This window comes from Oryzias latipes (genome assembly GCF_053564925.1).
Source record: "Oryzias latipes strain Hd-rR chromosome 1 unlocalized genomic scaffold, Olatipes_Hd-rR_3.1 chr1_Y".
In the NCBI taxonomy this organism is placed as follows: Eukaryota; Metazoa; Chordata; class Actinopteri; order Beloniformes; family Adrianichthyidae; genus Oryzias; species Oryzias latipes.
In genome coordinates this window covers 3,159,531-3,186,552 of record NW_027616335.1, presented here as the reverse complement: position 1 = coordinate 3,186,552, position 27,022 = coordinate 3,159,531, and the positions used below count along the sequence as shown (strand labels likewise).

The window sequence follows — 27,022 nt, the reverse complement described above, 5'->3', positions numbered from 1 at the left end:
CTGTAAAAATGATCAGGCTAAAGGAGACGACTGTAAATTGATGTCAGGAGAAATCTTTGGGTAAATCTTTTGCTCAGTTCTGCTGATTCTTTAACCAAATTTATGAGAAATTTGTTGTAACAAAGACCTTTGGCACAATACACAAACTCTCAGTAGAACTGTGGAATCCTCTAATGAAAAAAAAAATTGGCTCTTAACTACATTTGGGGGAATATTTTATGTTTATCTGATTGATTTTTCAGAAGGGTAATTAGTCTTTAACCACAGTAAAGTGGTTTTGTTTGAATTTGCTTTTGTCTGTCATTCTACTGTATATAGGTGATGTCCAGTGGTGTGTAGTAGTTATATTTACATTAGAATTTTTTGGTCAAAGTTGTATTCCTCAAGGTTATTATTTATTTACTTTTTGTCTGCATTTCCCTTTCTTCTTTTTTTAAGTGGATTTACAAGGAAAAAAATAGTACTTTGGACCCATAGTGACTAATTTTATGTAAAATTGAATATTAGACTTTGGAAAGAATTTCATCTGCTTAAAAACTCAAAAAAATGTTTGATATGGAGGGATGTTTAAATCTCAGAGACACAAGAACCTTGTTTGTAGTGTTTGTGAAGCAGCAGTGATATGTGGCGGGGTAGAATTACATTTTCTAATCAAAAAAATTCCCTATTAACCTGAGAAAAGGTCAGACTTGACACTTCTTCTGCAAAGTAGAAAATCAAAGGCTTGTTTTCTGCTTATCAGTTAACCCTTTAACATAAGAACTTTCAACTACTATAAGTCTTCCATTCTTTATGCAAGCAACGTTATTCCAGTGGATTCTGAAGCAGAGAAAAGCAGCTTCTGATCTCCAATACTTTAGTGAAGTGCTGAAGTGATAAATCAGCTGATTCCGTTGTAAACAAAAGTGGCATTGCGATGTTACGCAACACTTTCGATTAATAATTTGCATATCAGTGCAAAACCGACATGAAAAGGCACTTTTTACACGTCCGAATCAGCTGATTCACAGTAATCGCGTAAACGGTTTGTGTGTGTCAAAGAGTGTGTGTTATTTAGGTGTCGCCGGTGACATTTTGTTAAAGAATTAAAGATTTACTTAAAACACTTTAAATAAGAGGTTCCTTTTTATTTCTTTACTACAAGTTTTATTTCAGCATCTGTAGATAAATCCCATAAATTTGAAATTTTATTAAGAACTTAAAAACTTTTGTTGCAAATGCTTTTTGCTTATACTGTACTTTTTGACTTAACACTACTTTTGATTAAGTATTCTTTTTGGACAATCTGCCCCCCTTCAATGATATAAAAAGAAAAGGTATTACCCAACAGATTTAAAAAGAAAAATCTTTTCCTCGAGAGTTTATAAGTCTTATAATGCCTGGAAGTCTCAGATTATGCAGAAAACTAGCCCGACCAACTTTCATAGGCACTCAAAAATCCTTAATGAAGGTAATATACAGTATTTGCATTTTTCTAAACAACTCTGCTTCGCCCAAACCTTAAGTGTAGATATGTGCATTGACATTTTGCAAAAATAGCTGCTTTTTGTGCAGCAGCTGCCTATAGACGTGCACTTCTGCACCAGGAGCACATGTGCCTCTAGTGTGCCTTGGTCCTGCTCACAAGTAAACGGATTTCTTTCCCAATAAACACGTTCTTTAAATAGATATTTCTGCACATACACAACCAAAACATAAAGAAACAGTTATTGCTTTGAACAGTTTTCTCCATGTGCAGACTGCAGATAAAATATTTGTCTGCCTTTTTCTCACATCTTGTGGCCCTTAAGTATCCTTTTAAAATCCACCTTTAAAGCTTCACTTCACACATTACTGCTCTGCTGATAACATAAAAAACACATTTAAAGACATTAACATGGTCAACCATTAATCTGCTAAATTAATTTACATTACTTTGAACATTCTTCAGGCTAAAACTGATAATCTCATGGTTATGCAGGGAAATAAATTTGAGTGAGTGGTACTTTCCCTGGGAAGTGGAATTACCCCACAGATTAGTGTAATTAGCTCGAGCATGTGGGAAGCATGTATGAACGTTAATTTTTGAATAGGGTGACAAAAAACTTTGACAACTTGCCTTGTTTAGCAGTTCTGTTTCATAAAACTTAATTGTAAGACAATTCTGTTGTACAATTGTGTTACTGCAGAATATGGCCTTCATTATTTATGCAGAATGATAAGAACCCTGTAAAAGAAAACCTGTAGCTTTTCTCCGGGCCACAGCCACACTCACCGCTCGGCTGTGGTTGAACTGGATCAAATACTTGATTTCTATTTGTTTAGGTCACACTCAGATAAAATCAGTGACACAAGATATTGTGGAGGGGAGAGACTGTCTGTGCTCAAGTATGGAAATTGGAGAAGAGCGATAGCTCAAACTGTGGGACAGTAAAACAATATCATGTTAGGAACCTAAACTGTTCGTGGTGGAAGACTTACAAAGGGCTTGGTCCAGTGAGAATGGATGAATAAGCCATGAAGCCATGCGGCAGAAGCAGTGACTTGTGATAACGAAGGCTTGTCATGGCAAAAATCTCTTATACTCCCAGACACACAAAGACACGACCATATGAATTCATATCAAATCAAATCTCACACTGAGCTGTGGAACTGGGTTAGAGTGCCTCTGCTGCTGAGTTTTAGTGATAACACGTGTAAAACTGGAAAATACAGTGTTGGACCAAGAAAATGATAGAGCAGAATAAAAAAACCAAGTTGGAGAAAAGGACAAAATGTGTCTTTGGGTTTGTTTTTGGTTGATAATGTACTCTGTGGAACTGTACAGGACACAGATTGAGTTTTTGAGTGTTGACTCTAAAGGTACATACACACCGGCCATGGTAACTTGGGTTCAAGTGGCCGGTTGGTAGTGACGTGAAGGTAGCGGCCTGAATTTTATGAAAGCAGGTCTTCCATATTTCAGAATAGAGCTGTGAAAAAGAAGCTTGAAGAAAGATTTGTGGAATTTGCACAAAGTCTCTTCCAACTATATGGACATGCACTAGTAAACAGTAAAAAAAAAACAAAAGAAGAAGAACCCCCTCCCTGCTTATCTGGTGTATGAACACCACTGGCTGAATCCACATTTATGAAACCGCCACACATGCCCGGTGTGGCGGTATCTTAATGTTACATGTACACCTGGCTTTGAAACACACCTTTAAGCGACTGATTCCAATGAAAAGTTTATATAAATGCGTGCAGATGCGCGTTTTGAGCTTCTTTGTTTGAAACTCCTGTGTTCATGCTGGCTCTACATATGTACTTTGAACGCGTGTTGAAGTAAACCAGTGGAATTTTAACCAATCAGGGATTCAGATTTGGTAGTGACGTATGGGTAGTCTTTTTCCGGACTCGGAAGTGCCTACTATTTGGAAATTGAACGGAGAAATTGATAATTGTGGTTTGTGCCCGACCTGAAACACATGACACCAAGTCTTACATTTATAGAATAGAGATGTGAAAGAGAAAGCCTGGAGCAAGATTCACATGATTTGCACCAATTTGACATTTTGCATCAAGCTTCTTCCATCTGTGAGTACATGCACTGGTATTGGGTAGTGACCGAACACCATATGTTAAAAGTTGTTTCTAGATGTTATGTTCACAAGTTCTTGAAGGCACTACTCATGTGCGGTGTGTATATCCAGTGCCTTTGCGAAAGTATTTGGCCCCCTTGAACTTTTCAACCTTTTGCCAGATTTCAGGCTGTAAACATAAATATATAACACTGCATTTTTGTTCTGAAGAATCAACAAGGGGACACAATCATGAAGTGGGACAAAATTGAATGGATATCTCAAATTTTTTAACATTTAATATTGGGTGCGCAGAATTTGCTGTGATTACAGCTGTAAGTCACTTGGGGTATGTCTCCATCAGTTTTGCACATTGAGAGAATTACATTTTTGCCCATTCCTCCTTGCAGAACAGCTAGAGCTCAGTGTGGTTGGATGGAATGCGTTTGTTAATTTTCAGTTCTTTCCACAGATTCTCGATTGGATTCAGTTATGGACTTTAATTTGGCCATTCTAACACCTTGTTATGTTTATTTGTGAACAATTCCATTGTAGATTTTGCTTTACGTTTGTGATCATTGTCTTGCTGGAAGACAAATCTCCGTCCCACATTCTGGAATAAAAACCAGACTCCATCAGGTTTGCTTCCAGAATGGTCCTGTATTTGGCTCCATCCACCTTCCTATCAATTCTAACCATCCTCCTTGTCCCTGCCGAAAAAAGTAGACCCAAACCATGATGCTGCCACCACCATGTTTGACAGTGGGGATGGTGTGTTCAGGGTGATGAGCTGTGTTGCTTTTATGCCAAACATGACGTTTTGCATTGTTGCCAAAAAGTTGATTTTGGTTTCATCTGACCAGAGCACTTTCTACTACATATTTGGTGTGTCTCCCAGGTGGCTTGTGGCAAACTTTAAACAACACTTTTTATGGTCGCCCGGGCGGCGGTTGTTCCCTGCCGGTTCCCGTGTGGCGTTGGGGGGATTCCCGCTGCCGCTGCTGCTGCGGTGGGGGTCTTGGGGTGGGGATGGCTGGGCACTCTCCCTCCTTCTTTTCACGTTCCACCATCCATTTTAGAAGAACATAAAACCTCACCTGAGCACTGGTGTTAGCTCACCTTTGCACTAATAGCTTGCATGACTGAATGACTGAAATATTTCACACTAGTTGGTTATCAGGCATAAGTATGCGTGTGAACACTATCTGTTTTGTGTACATGTCGACAGGTGGACATTTTTGCAGCTAGCAGGTGTGTTTATAACATTTGAGTGTGTGTGTGGACAGGCCCCGCCCTTTTTGTACTACATTTGAACCTTACCATAATGATTAACAACCAGTAAACTTGTTGCTGTATGCTGCTTCATGGTCTTATCCCCCTTCCCCTCCTATTATCACCCCCTACCCCCCCCTCTCTCTAGCGTCCCTCTCTCTTCTTCCCCTCTTTCCTTTTCCGTCCGGTCCAACACCATAGATTTTCAGACATGATTGAAATTAATAAAGTTTGGCCTCAATTACAAAAGGGGTTTATTCAGACATACCTTTGGTTTGTCAGAAGATTAATAACCCCTCTTGTTAAAGCAAAATATGTCCAACACAAGAGGCCCTCAGCTCTCGTCTGTCTGCCCAGCTGTTGGACAGGACAAGTTAAGAAAAAAAAAAAAAAACAACACTTTTTATGGATATCTTTAAGGGGCGACCATGGTGCAGTGGGAGGGCGGTCGACCTCTGATCGGAAGATTGCGGGTTCGATTACCGCCTTGCCTGCCCATGTGCCGCCCTTGAGCAAGACACAGTGTTTGGCAGCGGAGCCGCCACCAGTGTGTGAATGGGACTGTGACCGTGAAGCACTTTGGACCTTTGAAGAAGATAGAAAAGCGCTCTATAAGTATACGCCATTTACCAAGAAATGGCTTTGTTCTTGCCACTCTTCCATAAAGGCCAGATTTGTGCACTGATTATTGACTTATGGACAGACTCTCCCACCTCAGCTGTAGCTCTTTGCAGTTCATCCAGAGGGATCATGGGCCTCTTGGCTGCATCTCTGATCAGTCTTCTCCTTGTTTGAGCTGAAAGTTTAGACGGTGGTCTGATACTGCTTCAATTTCAATACTATCGCTTGCACAATGCTTCTTGGGATGTTTAAGGCTTGAGAAATCTTTTTGTATCCAAATCCAGCTTTAAACTGCTCCACAACAGTATCTCAGACCTGCCTGGAGTATTCCTTGTTCTTCATGATGCTCTCTGCGCTTCAAATGGACTTCTGAGACTATCACAGAGCAGGTGCATTTATACGGAGACTTGATTACAAACAGATAGATTCTATTTATCATCATTAGTCATTTAGGTCAACATTTGATCGTTCAGAGATCCTCACTGAACATCTGGAGAGAGTTTGCTGCAGTGAAAGTAAAGGTGCTGAATAATTTTGCACACCCAATGTTTCAGTTTTCTATTTGTCAAAAAAGTTTGAATCATCCAATAAATTTCATTCCACTTCATAATTGTGTCCCACTTGTTGTTGATTCTTCACAAAAATTGCAGTTTTATATCTTTTTATGTTTGCAGACTGAAATGTGGCAAAAACTTGAAAAGTTCAAGGGGGCTGAATACTTTCGCAAGGCACTGTAGCTCAAAAATTACAAATGTGGCCTATAGTCTTATTGCTGCAATGGTTGAGCATGTGTGTGTGTGTGTCTATGCAGAATGAGGGAGAACATAATATCCACAGTGATCCTTTTTTAGATGAAAAAAGCTACAGGTGGGTCCCACTGTGCTTTAGAAAACCAAGGAGCCGCTTGTTCTGTGTGAAATAACAAACGATCTGTCAGATCAGCAAAGATCAAAGCTCAATCGGTAAAAATATTTCTGGTTATGTATGCAGGTGATTGTGGGGAGGTTTTATTTTTTTCATTTTCCCTTTATATCGGCCACAGCATTTAAATCTCTGCGATTTTTAAAGTTTTAGTAAAAATCCCTATAAAAACAAACATAAACAGCAGAGTATTTTCCCACCACACAATAAATATTTCATTTTTTGAAGGCATGAAGTGTTTACGTATTTGAAACTAATTACTGCTGTGATACAGGAAAAATATTAATAACATATTCTTGAATAAAAATTTAAGAGATAAAACTCAGACAGATTTTAAAAAGAGAGTTGAATTATCAGATTTTATTGCATAGTTGGGCGCAACTTACTCAGGTGCAACTTTTATGGGATTTTCTGAAAATAAATAGCAACAACTGCTAGAGGGCGCTAAAGGTGCATGTTTCAGTACACTGACAGCAACGCAGAAGAAGCGCCGCTCAGTTACACGCCGGGCTTAGCAGAATTTTTCCAAAATGACACAGAGGATAAAGAATTAAATGGATTTAGGGATTTGAAGTGACATAAAGAGTTTAGTTGACTTGTTAGCATGTTCTTTATGTCGTGGTTATCTGAATGATTGTTCATATGTTGTACTAATGCACTAGATTCCTGTTTCATTGTGTTACAACAGTAACACGTGCATATTTAGTCTTTTATTGTTATCTATTCCGTTATTACAATTGACCTTTTAAGATGAAATATCTGTTATTATTATAGTGCGCTTTACATATGATTTTTTTTGTCTTCCAGAGCGATTCATAGTCCAAAAAATATATTCGATGGTTTCTAAAATAACAGATTAACAAGTGTTTCAGTATTAAGTAAGTTTTACCGCAAAGACAGCGGCTGCAAAGTAAACACAAAGGAGAAAGATTAAAGCGAGACTTTACTGGATACTCTCAAAAGTTTTAAGTGAAAAAGGGCAGAAAAAAAGAATTCCAGAGTGGAATTTTTTATTCAGTTATTTGCTATGCAATCACCTCTGCAAAATTCTCTTTTGCAAACATATTCATCAAATAGATTGGGAGACAGTAGAAATCAACAAAATCAATGGGATTTGCTCTCTTTGTCTTAATACTGCACTGATCAGTGACAGCAGGGAGAAAGGCAATAAGGCCAAACTGCAGCTGGGTCTCTCCTCAGACTCCACTTACACAGAAATTATTATTTCCTGCTGCTGGATGCCAGAATATATTGAGCTATGTTTTCAGAAGTAAAGTGCAAGAACTGGGAATTCAGGAGGGAAGAGTTTATACAGAAAGTAGAGTAAATAAAGTTTGCAGATAGAATCACCATGGAATATTGAATAGAGATGTGTGAATGAAGCCATTGCAGCATGAATATCTTGCTGTTAAACAGGTCTGCCCAAACCAAGTGTCTGTGCTTTTCTTCTGGTTGAAAAAACTATTTCTGAGAAAAAAACTGGTGTATAAAGAATCCAAGAGTGGCATAAAATTCTGTTTTAGATCAGAGTTTTTGTGCCTTATTAAATCATACTTTCAATTCATTTTGATGCCAGTGGATCACACAATACTGTTGCTCAGTGTAAAATTGACTAGCATATTGTGTCTTGTAGGGAAAAAAATTTGATTATCATTTCTGTTGCCTTTGGTGACTACAAAACATACAGTCACCCGACAGTGCTGTGAATTTGTCCCCAAACTGTCAGGATTCCTCACAAAAGTGACCCAAATCAAACTGGTGTTGTCTCGCAAGAAACAAAAACAATCTATGACAAACATGCTAAAAGGCCTTCCATGAAAGCAAGTGTGAGACCTGAGGGAGCTGCTGAAATGCAAAGAACTCACAGAAATGTAGGATTGAGCCCTGCAGCCCAGCAAACATCACCAAAGGGTCAAAGTAGGAAGAAAGGATGCTCAGTGTGTTGCTGGCCAAACACCAATTTCCTCTACACACACACTGAGCGGTATGTAAATGAAGAGCTTATAAGAAGAAGCTAGGCAAAGCTATATTGGTTTGGAGAGTCGCTGAAGAGAATCAATCCTGGCCTCCTGGAGATAAAGAAGTAGTGCATTCTGTCTGCTGAGTGAAGCAGCTCAAATTAACTGACTTTCTGCAGGAACTGCCTGAGTGGGGATTAGGGCATTGTATTAAAATGAAGCATCTGTTTGGGCAGAAAGAATTGCGTTTCTGCCCATGTCAGTGCTGCAGTTTCTGTGCTGCTTGGCCAGCAGAACTAATTTGGACTGTGAGTCACTGACTCTTCCATAGGTCAAAAAGCCCAGAGTGAATCATACAGAGTCATGTAAAGCTGCTCATCATTCAAATGTTTGGTCCCTGAATGAGCCACCAAACAAACAGCGTATCAAATCCAGACCATATCTTTGGTGTGTCACTGTGTGTTATGCATGATTCACTGTCAGTGTAATTCATTCAAGCTCCAGTGACACACAGGAGACAGCTTGTCAAACGCAGCATAAAATGTGTGTGTTCTTGTAGTTTCTGTGCATGCAAATTTCTTCAGATTTCTTTGCAAAAGTAACACTAAGACAAACTAAAAACCTATAAGAATTTAATGTTTCTGGACACTCCTCAGTTTTAAAATTGACCTTTTATCTGTTTCTTTTAAGTACTGTTGAATATTAGTTCAATCTTAGGAAAACAGAAGAATTCAGTTCTCTATTGATTTATCAAAAGAGACTAATCATAAATAACATCTTGTAATGGTTTAAGGCCACAAGTCCCTCCATTTCCACATTCAAGGCTAACAATGACAAAAATCAGATGACACTTTCAATGCAACATTGTTTCAATTTAAAGACCAACTCAAATGAAAATTGTGTTTTTTAACATGTTCTTGTGTCATTTTTCTCATTACGGAGGAAATATATAAAGAAAATTAAGCTTAGCATTACATTTATGAGGCTTTTCTTTTTGTTTCTTTTTAATCGTTGTGAATCAGGAGCAGACTAATCCATACCATTTGAAAAAAACTTGTTGCAGTGATGTAGCTGCTACTGTCGCAGGGCCATGCTCCGCTCCATTATAATGCATCCACTTACAGACAAATAGATCCATTTACGTCTTTGATTTCTTCGTCTGTGCTGGCATCTGGCTCAAAATGGATAGGGACGATATTTTGCTCGCCATTTTTGTTGCTTCTGTAATGTTAGGTTGGACTTGTGAAGGGTTGTAAGCTAGCCGGAGATACCGTAAATAAAGGGATGATAGGAAAAGGCGGAAGGCTTACTCTCCCCCAACAGTCCCGCCTACAACTCTGAGGTGAATTTCTAATGAAATACTGCCGCTCTGCAGGAAACATGTCCTAGAAAACATACGCAGGTTTTTTTTAATTCGGCTAAAAACTGCACAATCCTAATTAAAAGACCACTGGGAACAATTTTAGAATAGATCAAAAGATGATTGAAGTGGGTCTTTACATTAATCTAGTTTGCCATTTAAAGGATTCAATTATTTTGAGGATTTAAAAAAGTCTCTATGGATAGATGTAGCACAATTAGATGATATATTTGATTTTTGTTTTTTATATAGTGTACTGTAATAAATTAAAAGAAAATACAAATTCGAGCATGTTCTGCACACTTTACTATTGTAAAATGGAGTATGCAAACATCCTCAAATGTGAACTCTCCACTTTCATTCAGTTTCAAACACATTAAAAGCATATCATGTCATTTGATGGATCTCTAATTATGACAAAAAAATCACTAAATATGAAATCTACAATGCTGCATTTAAACTACGTATTTTGAGAACAATGAGGATTTTCTTTCCTCGTTCCCCCCTCACTTCCTGCTGTTAAACCACTTTTGCTTTTGATTCCAGTTTGCCCCCCTGTGAATATAGATTAAAACCTATTCTGGTACCAATATGACAAAAAAGACTGGAGAATAGCCAACAATTTCTGAAACAAATTCATAATAAGAATTGAAAAACTGATTTTTCCTTCTACTTTTGAGATTTCACCTCACAGCTTTTTAAAAGATTGTATCTGAGCAACTGCATTCATGTTCAGTATAATACTTTATAAAGACAGGATAATAACAGCCATTTCAGAGTACAGAAGCAATCTGAAACTTTGAATTTTAGAAAGCCTTTTTCATTTATCATATGAAAATATGTCAGGGCTACAAGTACTATGCCAGACCTTCATGTTGTCTTAGGGGAAAAAAAAGACTTATGACAAAATGAGACCCCAATGAGACAGCAGAAGAATGCTTGGACTGCTTTTGTAAATAAAGCTTGGGGTGAACACTGTACAAATACGCAGGTGTCATTACTTTTACGGAAGCTAAACTCCTGGACACAGTCACGGTCAGTTATTTGGAGTCACAGACAGAAAATGAAAAGTATTTAAGAAAAAAATAAATAAAGAGAAGCAAACAAACAAAAATAAATATTACTGAAGAGAGTTTCTTTTCAAATATAACTATAGCATGCGGTGCATTAGCACAGAAATATTTGTTTTCATGTTTAGTTTAGGCTAACATGCTACTAGCTCAGAAGAATTGTTCATTTTTTGTTCACTACAAATTTACTTCAGAATCCACAGAAACCATTTGAATCAACAGAAGAAGAAAAAAACAATAAATTCAAATACAGCCAGGTGTTAAGGTTTATTACCAGCACTTTAGAAAGGCATAGTTTGCACCTTGGATTGGTCAGAATTAAACACTTCCCCCTGCTTCAAATGCAGCAGATCTCAGAATTTATACCGTCAAAAATAAAGTGTGTACAAAAACTCTATAAGAGTAGATCCTGCAACACAAGATTAGCTCTTCCTGTTCACATTTTAAATACATTATATTTTTGTGAGACACAAAAATCCTACCAATATGTATTACCTATTTAAGGCAGAGGCTGACATAGAACCTTTTATTACTATAAAGGTTAAAATGTTTTGGGAAGAAACTATTTGGACAAAAGTGTTCCTAAAGCATCTTAAAGTTGTCTGTTTCAAAGCTATACCTTAAACGCCTCGTTTGTAACTAAGCAGATTCAATGCAGTGCTAAGGCTGTTACAGAAAACACATTTATTTCTTCAATCTACAACAAAAGATGGAGCCAATCACCACAATATCTCTGAAGCAAATCAAACTGGAAGCCTCTGCAGCATTCCTGCTGTTGCCCCTACAATGAAACAACCGTTTTTTCACAGTTTAGGCCACGTTTGAGGCCCCCTGCAAAGTCTAGTTCTTTGGAGTTTAAGGTCTAAATATAATTCCAACAGAAAACCACGGGTATGCCACGGATAAGCTCTTACCTGAGATTTAAGGTCAGTTGTTCATCTTTAGTTCTCAGCAGATCTCCAACTGAAAATGTGGCACTACCCAGCAAGCTGCCCTGTAAGGAGAGGAAGATGCAATGAAAACCATGCTTCAGAATACTGAAAAAGTTAGAAACAAAGCTGTGAAAGGAACTGTTCTCATTCCACGCATTGTGTGCAGATTTTGAAGAAATGTAAAAAGTAAAGTATCAATTGGATTATTTGAAAAAAACATTGAACTGTAAAATTCAGAGCTGTCCAAAACATGTATTCATCCTGATGTGTGACAGTCTCTACTTTCTTGCGTCTCTGACAACATGTGCTTCCTGCAGGCACGATATGAACAAGCGGCGTCAGCGCACGAGAACTAGGTCATGGGGAGAGAAGTAAGGGACAAGGCCATCAATAAAGCAATGAGGTGATCTACATTTGTGGGAAACCAACACTCCCATTCTCTCAAGGGTAAGCCCAGAATCATGCACATGAAAGCATTGCACCTGCAAGAAACACTGCTGATGGCCTCCAGTGCCTTAAGGGCTTGTAATCATGCCAAGGACATGGAGTGCAACAAACAATGCTGTAAAGCCGCATTGGTGGATTTCATCAAAATACGACTCAAATTGATTCTGAAGAACATAGAAGTTCAAGTCTTTCATCTACCGAAATGAGATGCTTTTCATCAGCCTTCCTAACCTGCTGCATCAAATGCCACAATGAAGATACAGAATAAAACTATTTCCCCTTTATAGCTATCTGTGTCAGGTTTCACGACTGTCAAAGTCTTTTTCTGCTTCTCTAGATGAAAACAGAACAATGTATTTATTTTGTCCACTGAATACAAATGGGCTTTAGGTGTTATGCAGGACCACCACAAGATTGTTTTTTTTTTATTTTAGAAAGAGGCAACACACAGCTCATAACCTATGATTCATTGCATAATGTTTAGATTGCACAGAAAGACTTGCAATCTGAAGATGCTGATTATTTTTTTTTAACTCAAACAATCATATATGACTCCAAACATATCTCAAAAAAGAAAAAAGACGTGGCACAGTAACCCCAAAAAAAACCAGCAGAGATAACGTTAAAAACTAAATCAAACAATTCAAAAACATTAATTATTTCATGTTTATCAATCAAAAATAAGATTTTAATTTAACAGTACTGGTTCTAACCACATTAAAAAAAAAGTTCTTAATTACATTTATTTTGTAGAAGTGCAAAGCTTAATCAACTTCATCGATGATTCAACCAGATTTACTGTATCTATCTGAGGCTAGTTGTGAATTGAATTGACCTAAACCATTATAAAATTGTTTCAAAATGAAATAAATCGATTATAATTTATCTTGAAAAATATCGATTGTATTGAGACACAGTAGGTTTATTTAAAATACATGTAATGTAAACGCAACCAAGTATCATCACACGGACAACACACACATGTGATGACAACAAAAAATGATCAACCATCATTCCAGTCCAATGTGTGGAAACAGCTTGAATTTAGCAAAGATCTGTGACCATACAGTGAAGTAGAATGTTCTAATAATGATCTGTTATTATTTTGATGTTTAAAAACAGCAGTGAGCTGAACTTTAGGAAACTAAAATGTGAATGGGCTTATGGTCATTACCTCTTGTTTACTTGTTTCGTACACATATTAATTAACACTTGATTATCCTGCATGAAATACAAGGAATGAATCAACTTTAAATTGTATCAGCATCTACAAATATGATATGAATCAAATTGTTAAAAATTTTCCATTACACCCCTTTTATTTTGTTAAAGACTTTCAGTATATGTCCTAGCGTGTGTGCATCTCTTGGGGTTCCTTTATGACACAGCAGTCATATGAAAAGTGTCACATGAGCAACAAAGTTCCTAAAATGGAAAAATAGTTCTTTGACAGCTGGCCCTAAAGAAAGATCACCCTTCATGCCAAAAGGAAGCATTTCTTTTCAATCTGTCATCACATATATTCATATACTCTGTAGAATGTGTAATACTGTTTATTAAAACCTTCAGCACAGCAGCAGCTGCAGTCCTCACAAGGGGAGAGTCACTGACTGGGAGTAGTATTTCCCCTCATTTACCTCTGTTTAATTATTTCATCATTGGGCTACACTTTCCCATGTCGCCTCCGCCCTCTACCAAATGCTGCACTGCCCCCTCACATCACCTCTTTTAGATCTCGCTGCAGTCTCCTGTATCAGATTAAAAAAAGGGCAACCAGTATGTTGCCCTTTTTCGAAGAAATGTCTTCATCTGCCTCGTCCTGCTCACAAACGCCTTGAAGACAGAGGCAAAATGTTACGACAAAACGTTCTGTCCTGCATAAATCAAGATGAAAACCACAGAAAAAGGATGCAGACCATAACATGTGGTGCATGACCAGCAACAATCCTTCAACCTGTCCTCAAAGGTTTCAAAAGCTAAAATTTTCTAAAGCACACAAACCCTACATTAAGTTACAAGTTCTTGCAGCAGAAAGAAATGTCCTCATGAATTAAACAGGGGGTGAATGCCCAGCAGGCGCCGCTTAATATGCACAACGTCAGATTCTTCAGAGCTGACGTATGACAGCCAGTTTGTCCTGATAACCCACAGCAGAAGGCTCAGAGGCCATTACAGTCCGTGAAGGAGCATTATGCCGCTTTGTAGCCATTACTTTAAAGCAAGGACAGAAAGTCTGGTAAATGGTCTCAGAAATCCATTTCTTAGCATCTTTTTATGGACCCTCACGATGAAGGCTTTAAAAGTAATGAAGCTCTAGAGACCACGCTCTTGTGTGGGATCAAAGTAGCAATACTAGAGAAAATGAGGGAAAGATGGTGGCAAGAGGAGGAGAAGGAGCGGGAAAAGAAGACAAATGATGCTCTTCCAGGATCACGAAGGATTCATTATGATGGTCTCCCTCTGTTCCGATCTTAAACTTACTTCCTCTTTTTTAATCACTCCGTCTTTACAACTCTTTTCTTGACTTCTTCAATAAGTGGTGTTGCGCACGAGCCACAAAACAAACTTTTGATCTCAATTCCTTTTTTCCCTGGATTTTCCAAAGTAAAAGTTTTGACTAATGTGTTCCCAGACGAGCTTTGAAAAGCACACACAAGAGATCAAAAGTACATAAAAATGACAATAATGAAGGAGCATGCAGAGTTAAAAGGCAGCGGAGTCAAAGTTGTCTTCTATGAACTATGGAGATCTGAGGTGTCTGCTCATCTTTTGGCAGAGGTAAATGGACCAACTCAGCCTGTAGAGCTATTGATTTTCTCCAGCCAGAGGTGACTGAGTGACACACACTGACACTCTCTCAATCATTCCCTTTCTTCTTATCTGTCACCTGAATGGGAGGACCTTCAGTCAGCGTTTCACTTTATAGAAACAGCCACTGTGGCATCTTGTGTATAATCAACTGCAATGGTACTCACAGATCTTTACCGCAGAGGTCAGTCATGTCTACATGATTGCACTTCCCGCTCCCCGCAAACATGGCTCTACAAATTGGCCTAATTAAGTCATCAAAGATGTCATGTCGTGCAGCCAGGAACAAATTATGCCCATAATGAGAAGAACATTAGAAACGGTGTCATGGACACAAAATGTGCGCATCTTGTTGCACACACACAAACACACGAAGAAGTCCACTTACAGTTATGTCTCAGGATCCGAGTGTTTGAAGCCAGCAAAACAGCAAGGCAGCAGCAGCAGAGTTGAGGAGAGACTGGCAGAAAATAAGAGCGAGGCTAAAACGCATAAAACAGAGAGGATAAGAAGTGATGTTATGTCTTCCAAGGTCCTCTCAATGAGCTCCAGGACGGTCCATTCACATCCCTTCCCTCAGTCTCCAGTTCACGGTTCTCTATATGCATGTCTAATTTGCTCTGTAAGGAGCAGCGTGCACACTGGCTGATTCATGCAACGCAAGTGCACAAGTACACAGACGCACGCCTAGAAATGTACACACTGCAGCCCTTAGCTTTGGCTGGAAAGTGGTTGGGGTGAGCTGCTGCTGCTGCTACTGCTGCTGCTGTTGTTGCTGTGGCTGACGTGACGACAAGCGAGAAAGAGAGGAGGAAGAGGAGGGAGTCACAAGTGAGGAGGAAGGAAGCAGACAAATGCAGGGAGGTGGGGAGGGGTTGTGGGGGGCACAACATAGAAAAGGAACAGGCAGAAAAGGAAGGAAGACAGACAATTAATGCGTACAGAACCAAGATAGCAACAAAGAGAAGAGGAGTGAGGGAAATAAGCATGCAAAGATGTGTCTGCAGCCTGTGACTCAGACAGCTGACAGGAAAAGAAACTCTTCATATGGTCACTTGAGTTAACAAGAAATTCGACCACACGCTGCAAAACTGCGTATGTAGGCGTGTGTACACAGATAAATACTTCAAAAGAGGCAATAGCCCACTTGAGGATCACACAAGCTGCTTCGTGAGACACCTGCCCTTCAAATGCAATTGAAATTAAATATTCACAGATGCACGCAGCTGTTACAGGGAGCCGGTAAAGCAAGCAAACAGGCGCAGAAAAAAATCTAACGGGCACAGAAACATGGCAAGCCTTCACAAAAACACCATCGACACACAGCTGAGCTTTCACTACTCTTAAACCATGGATTAAACAGGGTTTCATTTACTTGTGCTGCCACATAGGGGTGAGCATTTCTGGCAGAACAAAAGATCTGTGTCACCCCGGCCCTTATCACCCTGTGCAGTCACACAACACGGCACAAAGGGAAAGACCTGCCTCAGCTCACATGCATTCTGTCGCCACGACACTTAACATGTGGAAGCTCACAGATCAAATTAAGCAGTTCTGGAGTGACAGTAGTGACAAGTTAGTATTCCTTAATAAAAGAGGTTACATTAGAAAGAAAGGACTTGTGGCTTTATTAGGGTGATTGATGATCTGGGTGCCAAGTGGCAGTCATGAGCTCACCACTGCCAAAAAAAAATTAGCCAAGATCTCTTCCCACTGTGCAGAGGAATCCATGTAGTCTATGATGTTGCCAGTTCCATGTGCAATTTTTAAGTAGCTGCTCCATTTTGTGTGTTTTGACGATTACCGATGTGTTTTGTCCCCCTTTTTCTCTGTCCTCCCCTGCCAACACCCTGAATTTGAGCTTACAGTAAGAATTAGTATCCGTCTCGAGGAGGACAGATGTTTTGCATGCACGAAGAATCCCAGATCAAAGCTCCTTCAAAGTTTGAAACAAGAACACTGGTTTGAGGCAGATTTAATACTTTGAAGTGGAAGATTTTTTGACATATTTTGGAAAATCAAAATTTCAAGTTCCTGAAAAGAGCACAGAGACCAGGGGGGATTGGTCTCACATTCAACACGGAGAGCACAAACTGCTTAGTGCAGTGAGAGTGTGAGAGGCTTCTGGCTGTCAGATGAAAAGAACGAAGACAGCGCTCTTTTATTGCCACTTAAAGCATCGTTTAAGCAGCCCTCCTAGCAAAACACATTTACCGCTCCATGTTCAGTTCACGTCTTTCATTGACCCCACATGAATCTCTCAGCAGCGGCTTGGCTAGTCTATGTAAACCTGAAAGAACAAATGTTGCTGGTAACTGAAGCAACAAGGATTGTCAGATAACCACTCACCCTAAACAAGAGTAAAGGCTGTACATTTCCCAGGTGAACTGATGCTCTCGGTCTTGAATGGCTGTCCATGACATTCTCTTTGATTTCATTTCATGGTTCTTTACTTTGACATCAATCACCTTTTGATAGTAGAAAAAAATTACTCCAGATAAACCAAAGATCAGTGGCCTTTCACTCTACAAATTAATGTCTTTGTTGTCCAACCTATAAAGAACCATCTGCAGAGCTGTCTTCGTTGAGACAGTCTCATGCTTGGAAACACGCATTCAAGCAGCCACTTCCAATGAATAGTCTATATAAACATGCGTGTATGTGTGTTCCGACCTTCCGTTTTAAAACTCAAATCACTAGCCAAGTTTTTAAGTTTGTTTTTGGACTCCACAAAAATGGGCAGCCATTGAACGTTCATTGAAATTTAAACCAGTTGAACTTTGACCAATAAAGGACTTAGATTTGGTAATGATGTGTGGGTATGGGTAGCATCTTTTTTAATTCACAGAATTGCCAACTGGTTGAAAATTAATCATGGAGAATTAATTATTCATTGCAGTTTGTGCCCGGCTGGAATTATACGACACCAAGTCTTTTGTATATTGGAATAGAGCTATGAAAGACAAAAGGCTGGAGCAAGATTTGCTTGATTTTCACTGCTTCAATATTTTGTACCAAGCCTTTTCTAACTATGAGTACATGAGCTAGTATCAGGTAGCAACAGACCAGTGTGCACACAATATACTAAAAGTGCGTCCAAAATCTCACGTTCAGCGCATACTTGAACACATGCCCGGTGTGAACATAGCTTTACAGCATTTCCTGCTTTAACCATTACCCTAATCCTAAATAGCGCCTGGCCTTTACACTAAATTCTAATGTCCACTTCTAGTTTGGTTTTATTCCCTTGGCAGCAATTGAAAATACTTTTGCCCCGCAATCCAACAGGTGTGTCCACTGGATACATCCTCTCATAACATTTGTACATGAACCATCATTAGACAATTTAAATCTTATAAAAAATGTTTTAAATTGGGTTCGATGATGATTTGCTGTTAGCTCTGGGTCACACTGGGTCAAGGTAAATTTGCACGCGCATGCAATGTGAATTGCAGCACTCCTACAACAAACAACAAACCACAGACGACCAGCTAGAAGTGTACACAAGCGAAATGGATTTCAGAAAAAAGCATGAAAAGGAAGACAAAAGCAAAGGGCAAAGCAGGGGCCTGTCAAGACAACTTTGAGAAATTTTGAGTGGCAGCAGATAAGACAAGAGGGACAACAGGCAGGCTGCAGGCTGAATGTAAGCTTAAAAATTCAAAACATTCTGATAGGCACAGAGTATTCTGCACTGGCCTCATTCTTGCCTTGTTTTTGCTTTTGCAAAGACTTGATGTTCTGCAGAACTACACCGCATTGATGGAAATGATGTTCATGAAATGATGTTCATCTGTAAGTGTGAAAAGTCTTAGAAACTACTATCCAGATCCCAACACACTCAATTTAATCACATATTCTGTTTTTTAAAGTATGAATCTACACCAACCCTAACCCTACATTATCAATACATGAACAGTGTCAGCAGTCAGGTTTGTGGGTGGGTGTGTAGGGCTAAGGGGAGGGTGATAAGGCGTTTGAGTAACACTTAGTTTAATAATGCTGATTTGAACTTAGTATTTTTATATGAATTTATTCATGGTAATTTGATGCTTTTCTGCTTCAGGCCTAAATCCATTTTTTAATCAATGTCACATCGTCTTCAACTTCTTGAAGAGTTTTTAACTTTTGACAGCTAAACAACAAGTGTCAAATGTGTCAAAAAGCAAAGCTCAACACTGAGTCAGCATGAAACTGAGAAAAGAGCAGGAATTGCCTTCAAAGTTTGGGTCTTTAGAAAACAAAACTAAAATATTTTTCTACCATAGATACATTTAAATCATCTCATCAACAAAGTATGCAATAAAAAAAATATATAACCAACAACAACAAAAAAGATATCAAAGAAATACCTGGTTATGCTGAAACAGGAGGAACAAAGACATTTTCCAGAATTTAACTGAAACATAATCATAATGTGATGCAAAGATCAATACTTTCCGATTTTATTCTAATTGTTTAATGTAAAACACATTTTTTACCGAAGTCTCAATGGATATTTTTCTACTCGATAAGTTCAGTAGCTTGTAAATCCGATTTTATATGAATTTTAGACCTTTTTAAACCAAATTAGAGTTTTATAATTTACGCAAACTAAAAAAGATGTTCTAAGAGTCTGAAAGTATGCAGACGTCTTAAAGAACAGTCACAACATTTTACTTGTTTATGTGTTTGCTGTTTTTGTGTGTTTTAATACACACATACACACAAACACAAAATTCATTACTCATTAGAAACAAAATCCACTTTCTAAAAATAATTTTCCAATTGAACACTACAAACAAAGGCTTTACTATTCAATTCAAAAAGTAAAGGACTCACTGAAAGAGAAACTGGCTTTTTCCACGGGGGGAGGTCTTTTAACAGCTCTGTCACATGCAGTTACTGAGAAAGATCCACTGAGTCATGGACGATGAACGCTGTGCAGTATCAGCCACGTTAATATCGCCTTCTCTCCCCAAACGGTGCGCGTTTCTCAAAGACCTGCGTTTCTGTGCCCCAGCTGAGGCAAAGAATAGCCACAAAACAGCAGTCAAACGTACGCATTTTTCAGCTTGTCAATGCTTGCCCAAACAAGAATGCCTTTCTACCTCTCCATTTGTGCCTCACAACTTGCACCCTCTATTGCTGCCCTTGTGTACTTCATCGCTTTATGTGGTCTCCGCTGCCCTGCCAGGTAGAAGCAGATCAAGGCTTTTTGCCTGTAAGTGAGAGGGCTAAAAATGATTCAAAAACTGATAAAAATGTACCTAAGTACCATTAAATGGAAATCCAGATTGCCATCAAGTTGCAGCCAGCCTCTGGTACGGTTTCCCCACATCCTTGCTTTGCTCCATAAATTTTAATAGCAAAGCCCGTGCCAGACTCTGTGATAAAAATCAAGGCTTCCTCCACTGAGTCACTAAGCTTGATTTGATGGCAGGTCCAAAGATTTCACTGCTCTGAAAGTAAATCTATCTGTGAAGCCACTTAAATGTTTTTCCTTTTTCTAACAGATGTGATGGATACATGCGATCATAAACTTTGCACTTGCAAAGCTTGTCTTTCAGCTGCTCACTACTATCATGTCGAGTTAATGCAGAATGTGGTTGTGGTTCCTCCTCCCCCCCCTCTTCTGACAAGGTCCATGAGCGCAGCAAAAGACAGATGATTCAGATAGAGTGGATGAAGATCTATTTTTATCAGTCTAAAAAAGCACAGCCAACATCTTGCATGTTGGGTTCCTCTGGTCATTGCATTATTGCAGCACTTTAGTTGTCTGCCATCATTTGCTCAGCACCTGTAATTATGTGTCATTGAACAATAGACAGGGTTTTTGTTTCCCAATTTCCTTTCTCGTGTATACCTGAGGACAAAAGTATAGGAATATGCAGATTACACCTCTTTCCCTCTTATGTCACATCAATGAGCTGTTAACTCACCTCAAGGCTACAGCATTCTGGCTCTCATGCTTTCTTTCACACACACTTGCTTGCGCACAATAATGGTGCTATAATATGCTAGCTCATGCCTGAAGTGGCTGATCGCTCTCTTCTTTAGAGAGCGGGGCTATAGGGGTTGTAAAAGTAAACAGCTCGGATCAAACCAACTCTTAGCTCTCTTTGAAGAGACGGAGACAATTACAGAGATCAGTGGTGCAGCCCAGAGGTGGTTAACAGCCAAGTCAGGCAGGAAGACAGACAATGATGCCCCAGAAGATCTAGAGCCTGATCCTCAGTGACTTCAGTCAAATCAAGCGTTCTCAGCATCCCTGCCTAACATACGTGCAGGAACACTACAGTATACGAGCTCTGACCTCAGGCTACAAGACACGCTTGGCAATTATTGCTCAGTGAGCAGGACTCAAACATAAACAGTATGCATTTCACTGAAACACACACACACAATAAAATCATAAGTTGGAGCAGATGGGAGTTTTGTGTGGGTGAACAGTTCTTGCAAGATTTTCCTAACAGACTGGCACTGCTTTTATAATCCGCTCATATTCACTGACGATATGCATTGTTAGTATAAGAAGATAATAGGAGGCTCATGAGCGCTCCAGGCTTCTGTGGCTGTGAATGCTTCTGTGTTTGATATTTTAGCACCACACTGAAAGTTGAATGGCTTTTGTGGTGCTTCCTCATCACTGTTGTCTTCTCCTAAATGTCTGGTTATTGTATTTCACAAACGAGCCAACGTTCCCTCACAATGTCTTTGTGTGTTTCCACTTTCATTTCCACACATTTCTGTTTTCAGAATTAGTTTGTTTTGTTGCATTTCAAAAGATGCTGAGTTTTTTTGTCATGTTCCTTGACAATTTAAATTTTCTTTGTTACATTTTTTTCTTAGATAAATTAATTTTTTTAAGGTGGATTTTCCTTAGTCCTCTTGCAGCATTTAGCCCAACATTTTGACTTGCGCATCATCCCTAAAAGATTCTGAAAATAGCTTTGTAGGCCCTTCATTTCCTGTGAAAAGATAAGACCTAATTTTAGATTACTTGCACCACCCCTTAAAAATATGATGCTGGAGAAGAGTGCATGAGGGATAATTATGACCTAGTAGTTTGGTTTGACAGCATACCAAAGTCATATAAGATGCCTAATTGACATGTTTGCCAGTTAAAACGAAGCAAAGGCAAACAAAAGAGACTCTTGCTGTAAACGTTCTGTCTATTTGAAAATAGAATGTGTCCTTGGTGGCTCTGCGACAGCACATCTGTAGACACAGAAAGTCCCTTTTTCGTTTTGTGAAGAACGGCGATAAGATAAAAACAAATATATTTGTATATCCAGGGGAAATGTACGTTTGCAGAGGTTTAAAAGCGTCAGCGGATTTCCGATGATGTTATTCTATCTGCACAATCGGAACAAAATAATGACAAAATTTGTTTCGCTTCATGTTCTCAGTCGTCTGGGGGTAAGCTTCGTCGGAGCAAAGCAAAATGTCATACTTTCCATCAAAAACACTGAAAATGGAGAGAGCGAGATGTGTTTACATGTGTTCATTTAACAGGAGTGTGGTTCTTAATTGTACCAATCCTGCGTGACTGTACTGAAGAAACACGCATCCTCTTGAAGGTTTACTTGCACATCATGGAAGACTCCGGCTGGCAAGCTCATCAGTGGCTCAGTTAGCCATGGAAAATAGCAGCTTTTACACAAACACACATGGCCAACACGCATCAGCATTTTCCACCAATGTTCTCTCTCAAAGGAATCCATTACACTGCATAAACCCACAGGAAACTAGTCAGTGGGGGATTTTCTCAAGCACTTTTCTCTTCCCTTCCCTCTCCCTAAAGAGAAAAAAAACATAACTTTCACTAAGCTACTTTTCCTTCAAAATATAAAAAAGCTGTTACAGTCAGCCAAGCGTCTAATTCATTTGTGACCCAGTAATTTACTTACCTGATAATATGGTTTTGCAGGTGGTATTAAAAATTACCAATACAATGTGTAAACAGGTGAGAGAAGGGGTTACAGCAGGTATGAGCTGCCTTGATTGGCGAGGAGGACGTTTGATTAAATTCTCAAACTGATAACGCATTATGAAATCGATGCAGACAGCCCCCATCTTGAGAAGATTGGAGTGGGATTAAACAGCAAACGGTTCAAGAGAGGTTACGACAAAACAGAGGTTTCCTGGAAAGGTGGACTTCAGTATGAATTGGTTATTCTCTGCTATTTGTATGCCAGCTGCATGTAAAATTACATGGGCTATGAGTTGCATTCTTATAGCATCGTGTTATGTTTCTATAAGTCTTGAAAAAAGTTGAGTGTTTAAGACTATTATTAAATGACACTTTAGTGAATAAAATTGTATGCACTGTTGGTTTCCATTATATACCGTATTTTCCGGACTATAAGTCGCACTGGAGTATAAGTCGCACCAGCCCAAAAATGCATTATAAAGTAGAAAAAAAACACAGATAAGTCGCACTGGACTATAAGTCGCATTTTGACGGGAAATTTATTTGACAAAATCTGAGACCAAGAACTAATAACTTTCACAACCTCATATGACACAATCATAGCAGACTGTTTATCTCATAATTTCACAGTAATTCTTTCTCAAACTTATTTATTTATTCTATTCATGAAGCATCATTGGCCAACTAATACTCTGTTTTCATCCTGTATTTGTAGAAATAGTTGTCATTTTTATTGCATTTCTGAATCTATGAAATCATTGGAAAATAGAATATTATGTTGTTAGCCTTCAAGATCTTACTGTAAAAAAAAGTTTGCTGATTCTCTGAGTCACATAACATACTCTTAACGCTTAACATACCTCATACATCAAATTGACCCAGAAACATCATCTCTGTTCCTCACAAATGAACATAACAGGAGGGTTAACAATGTATTTATTTCAATTTATTTCTAATATAAGTCGCTACGGAGTATAAGTCGCACCCCTTGCTAAACTATGAAAAAAGGGCGACTTATAGTCCGGAAAATACGGTAAATACAAAACTGGAGGGAACGGTAAGATTTAAATTTTTAATTTTTGTATAATGATGGCCAGACAAGGAACATGTTATAGTAGCTTGTAAATTTTATTAAAAGCTAAGCTCACCTTCTCTCCTTTTTTTCTGCCTTCTTGACTGTCTAGAGATGCTTTTATTAATTGTCTTAAATCTTACTCTTTCTCTGTAGGGTTGGCATTTTGTGCCTCTGTAGGCTTTCCTCCAGTTTTCGTCTAAAGACTAAAATCATGCAGGTCATGAAAGCTTGACTTCTGCATCTAAATCCAATGTTGGGTTAAGTTTTAGGCTTCAAATTTGCATCAATATGCATCAAATTTGCATTAGTTGGGTCTCTTTCAATGCGCATCAAATTCATGCTGAATGCTTGTTCAAAAATGTGTTGATAAACTTAACGTTCCAGACACGTGTGGGAAGAGCTACCGCCTAAAGTTTTCAGCCTGATCGCTACATGGAAGCATTGTCTGTATATGTATTTTACAATACATGGAAGACAGAAGATGTTGAGATATCAAGTTTATTTATTTTGGAGAACTCTACAAAAGCATCAGGAATCACTTGTCCATGTCTGAGTTCAGGAGATCATTCAGTCATGTTTTTAAGGCGAGGTTTACTATCTACTACAGAAGCTGCATCGCAAAGACAGCAGCTTATAGCAGTACAGTGTTCCCCTGCTTATTCGTGTTTAGATACTCGCAGTTTCACGGATTCACTGATTTTTTTTCAGTCACGTGACTCCGGTTCATCACAAAAACTCAGACACAACTCAAAACGCTTTTATAAGACATTTGCGTCCGAAGGAGCTGTTGCAGGACGGGAGCGGAGATGAAGAGCACGTCGGCCCGTTGGCTTTCTTGCCGGCTACTAAAAAATATTTCTCAGTGATTTTCAGCAGTTCCTGAATCGCTATCAACCAGTTCAGTTTGTGCCCCTACATAATAAAATGGCATCAGCGGACTCAGAAACGGATGGAAAATATCCTGAAATGCAGAGGAAGATAATTGAGGAGAATGATTACCGGTATCATCCGGATCATTTAATGATGGATGAAACTGGCCTCTTCTGGAAGAAGATGACCTATCGCACTTAACTGATGAAGGGCCCAAAACCCACTGTTGCCAGCCCAATACGTTGAGCTCCATACTCAAGCACGCCACAGGACCCCTGATTACGTCTGTAAATTGACTTAACACTGAAACTGGACACCTGTGATGCACAAATCGCATTTGATGTGAACGCAGCTTTAGAGTTCGTGACTGTGTTATTTGTTGAAATGCTGCTCTGGTTTGGACTGGTTCTGGACTTTCACCAGTCCAGAATGTTCCTGATCTCAGATGAACCTGATCAGGAAGAAGTTAGGGTACATTCTGTGATTTGTAGCTTTGCAAAAGTTGAAGACATTCCATCCCACTGAGATGCCAAGAATACAGTCTTTACGTCTCAATAGTGTTTTGGATTTGTGAAGTTTCATGGATGGTTCTCTTGCTTCATGACAGCTGCTTCAGCAGACCCCTATAATTCTGAGCAGGTGTAGGAACTGAGTGTATTTTTGTTTTTCTGTCTTTCTGTCTCCCTGACAGTTTTCCAGTGTTTGTCATCTGTTTGTCTTGAGGCACAGTTTCAAAGAACAGGCATGACGATTGCACATGCTGGCTGCACACCTGAGCTCCATTCTTAATCAGCTGTGAATGCACTTAACCACTGCTTCATTGTATCCATTTCTCTCAGATCATCACTTTGCATGTGTGAAATCACGCTCCAGCTTTTTCCCCAGCATTCCCTTTGAGTGTTTAAGGGCCTCAGTGACTTCCCCTATTGTGCCACTGGTCCTGCTGTGCACCCAGAAGACATGGCTCTCCATTAGGATCTGACCTTGGCTGCTTTTCTCATTACATTGTTTTCTGGCTTTGTTGTGTTTTAGTTTTTAGCTTACTGTGTAAGTAAAATCCATTTCTGTCCACCTGAAATCAATGAACATTTTTTCTAGTCATGACAATGGATAAAAATGGATACTAATGGCTACCTTTATACATTCATTCAACTTCTATTCCGTTTATTCTCTTTTGGGGTCACAGGGCTGCCGGAGCCTATCCCGGTCACTTGCAGGCGAAGGCAGGGGACAGCTCGTCAGTCTGTCACAGGCTCACAATCACACACCCATGCACTCTCATATTCACACCTAGGGACAATTTAGGGTGACCAATTAATCTAAGTATGTTTTTGGATGGTGGGAGGAAGCCAGATTCCCAGGAGAAAACCCCTCCACGCATAGGTAGAACATCCAAAGGTTCCCCATTGGTGTTCTGTGTCAGGTCCCCCAGCCGGGACTTGCTGTTAGGCAAGAGCGCTAACCACTGTGCCACCGTGCAGCACATGTTTTTCATGAAGTTTTTGGTACAAAACGAATCCTTCTCTTAAAGTGTGGCATGAGGCAATGATATTATATACAAAAAAATGCAGGAATAAATTAAAAAACATGTTAAAAAGTAAAAAAAATATTGTTGTTTTTGTTTAAACAAAGAGCATTGAAGTGACTACAAGAAATGTGACCTTTTTTTTTTTACTTTATCACTTCCTAAAACTTACATATTACAACACCAGATCCCTTAAGGTTGTACATTTGCTCATGTTATACCACCAAAGAACGGAAAACAGTTTAATTGTTTGAGGGGAAGGAGGAGGTCCACTTCATGAAAAAGCAAAACACATCTGGTTTGTACATTTTCATAAAAAACTATCTTCTTTATTTGGATTCAGGTGACTGCGTTTAATTAGCCTGCACCACCACAACAAATGTTTTCACGACTGACTGCTTACACCCCAACATCAAAACCGAGAGCACACTTAATTTACACAATTGTAAATATTCATTGCTGCAGTCAGCCACTTTATTGTAGTGCATGTCAGCACAGCGGGAAAACAAAGTTATTATTTGGTGCCTTTCTGAGGACGGATAATAGCAGTTAGGCATTAGCAGTCTATAAAAAATATTAACAGTTACAATTTACTTTAGAAGAAGGAAACTTTGTACATAGTTTTATATTTTTAGGTTTTACGGTGTAAGTCAGGATGTCAGAAATCTGAGTGGCAGTAAAAATGTTAGTGGGTATTTACATTTTCTGC

At 39.0% G+C, this 27,022-nt stretch overlaps 1 protein-coding gene across 10 annotated transcripts in view; it reads right to left on the bottom strand.

Moving 5' to 3' along the window:
- Nucleotides 1-27,022, bottom strand: part of LOC105354450 (inositol polyphosphate 4-phosphatase type II) — a 162,167-nt gene that overhangs the window by 87,289 nt on the left and 47,856 nt on the right. For all 10 annotated transcript variants that reach the window (XM_020703700.3, XM_023957536.2, XM_023957537.2 and 7 more), the window contains one exon: nt 11,656-11,735. In XM_020703700.3, the coding sequence (XP_020559359.3) occupies nt 11,656-11,735 (80 nt within the window). The remainder of the gene's footprint in view (nt 1-11,655; nt 11,736-27,022) is intronic.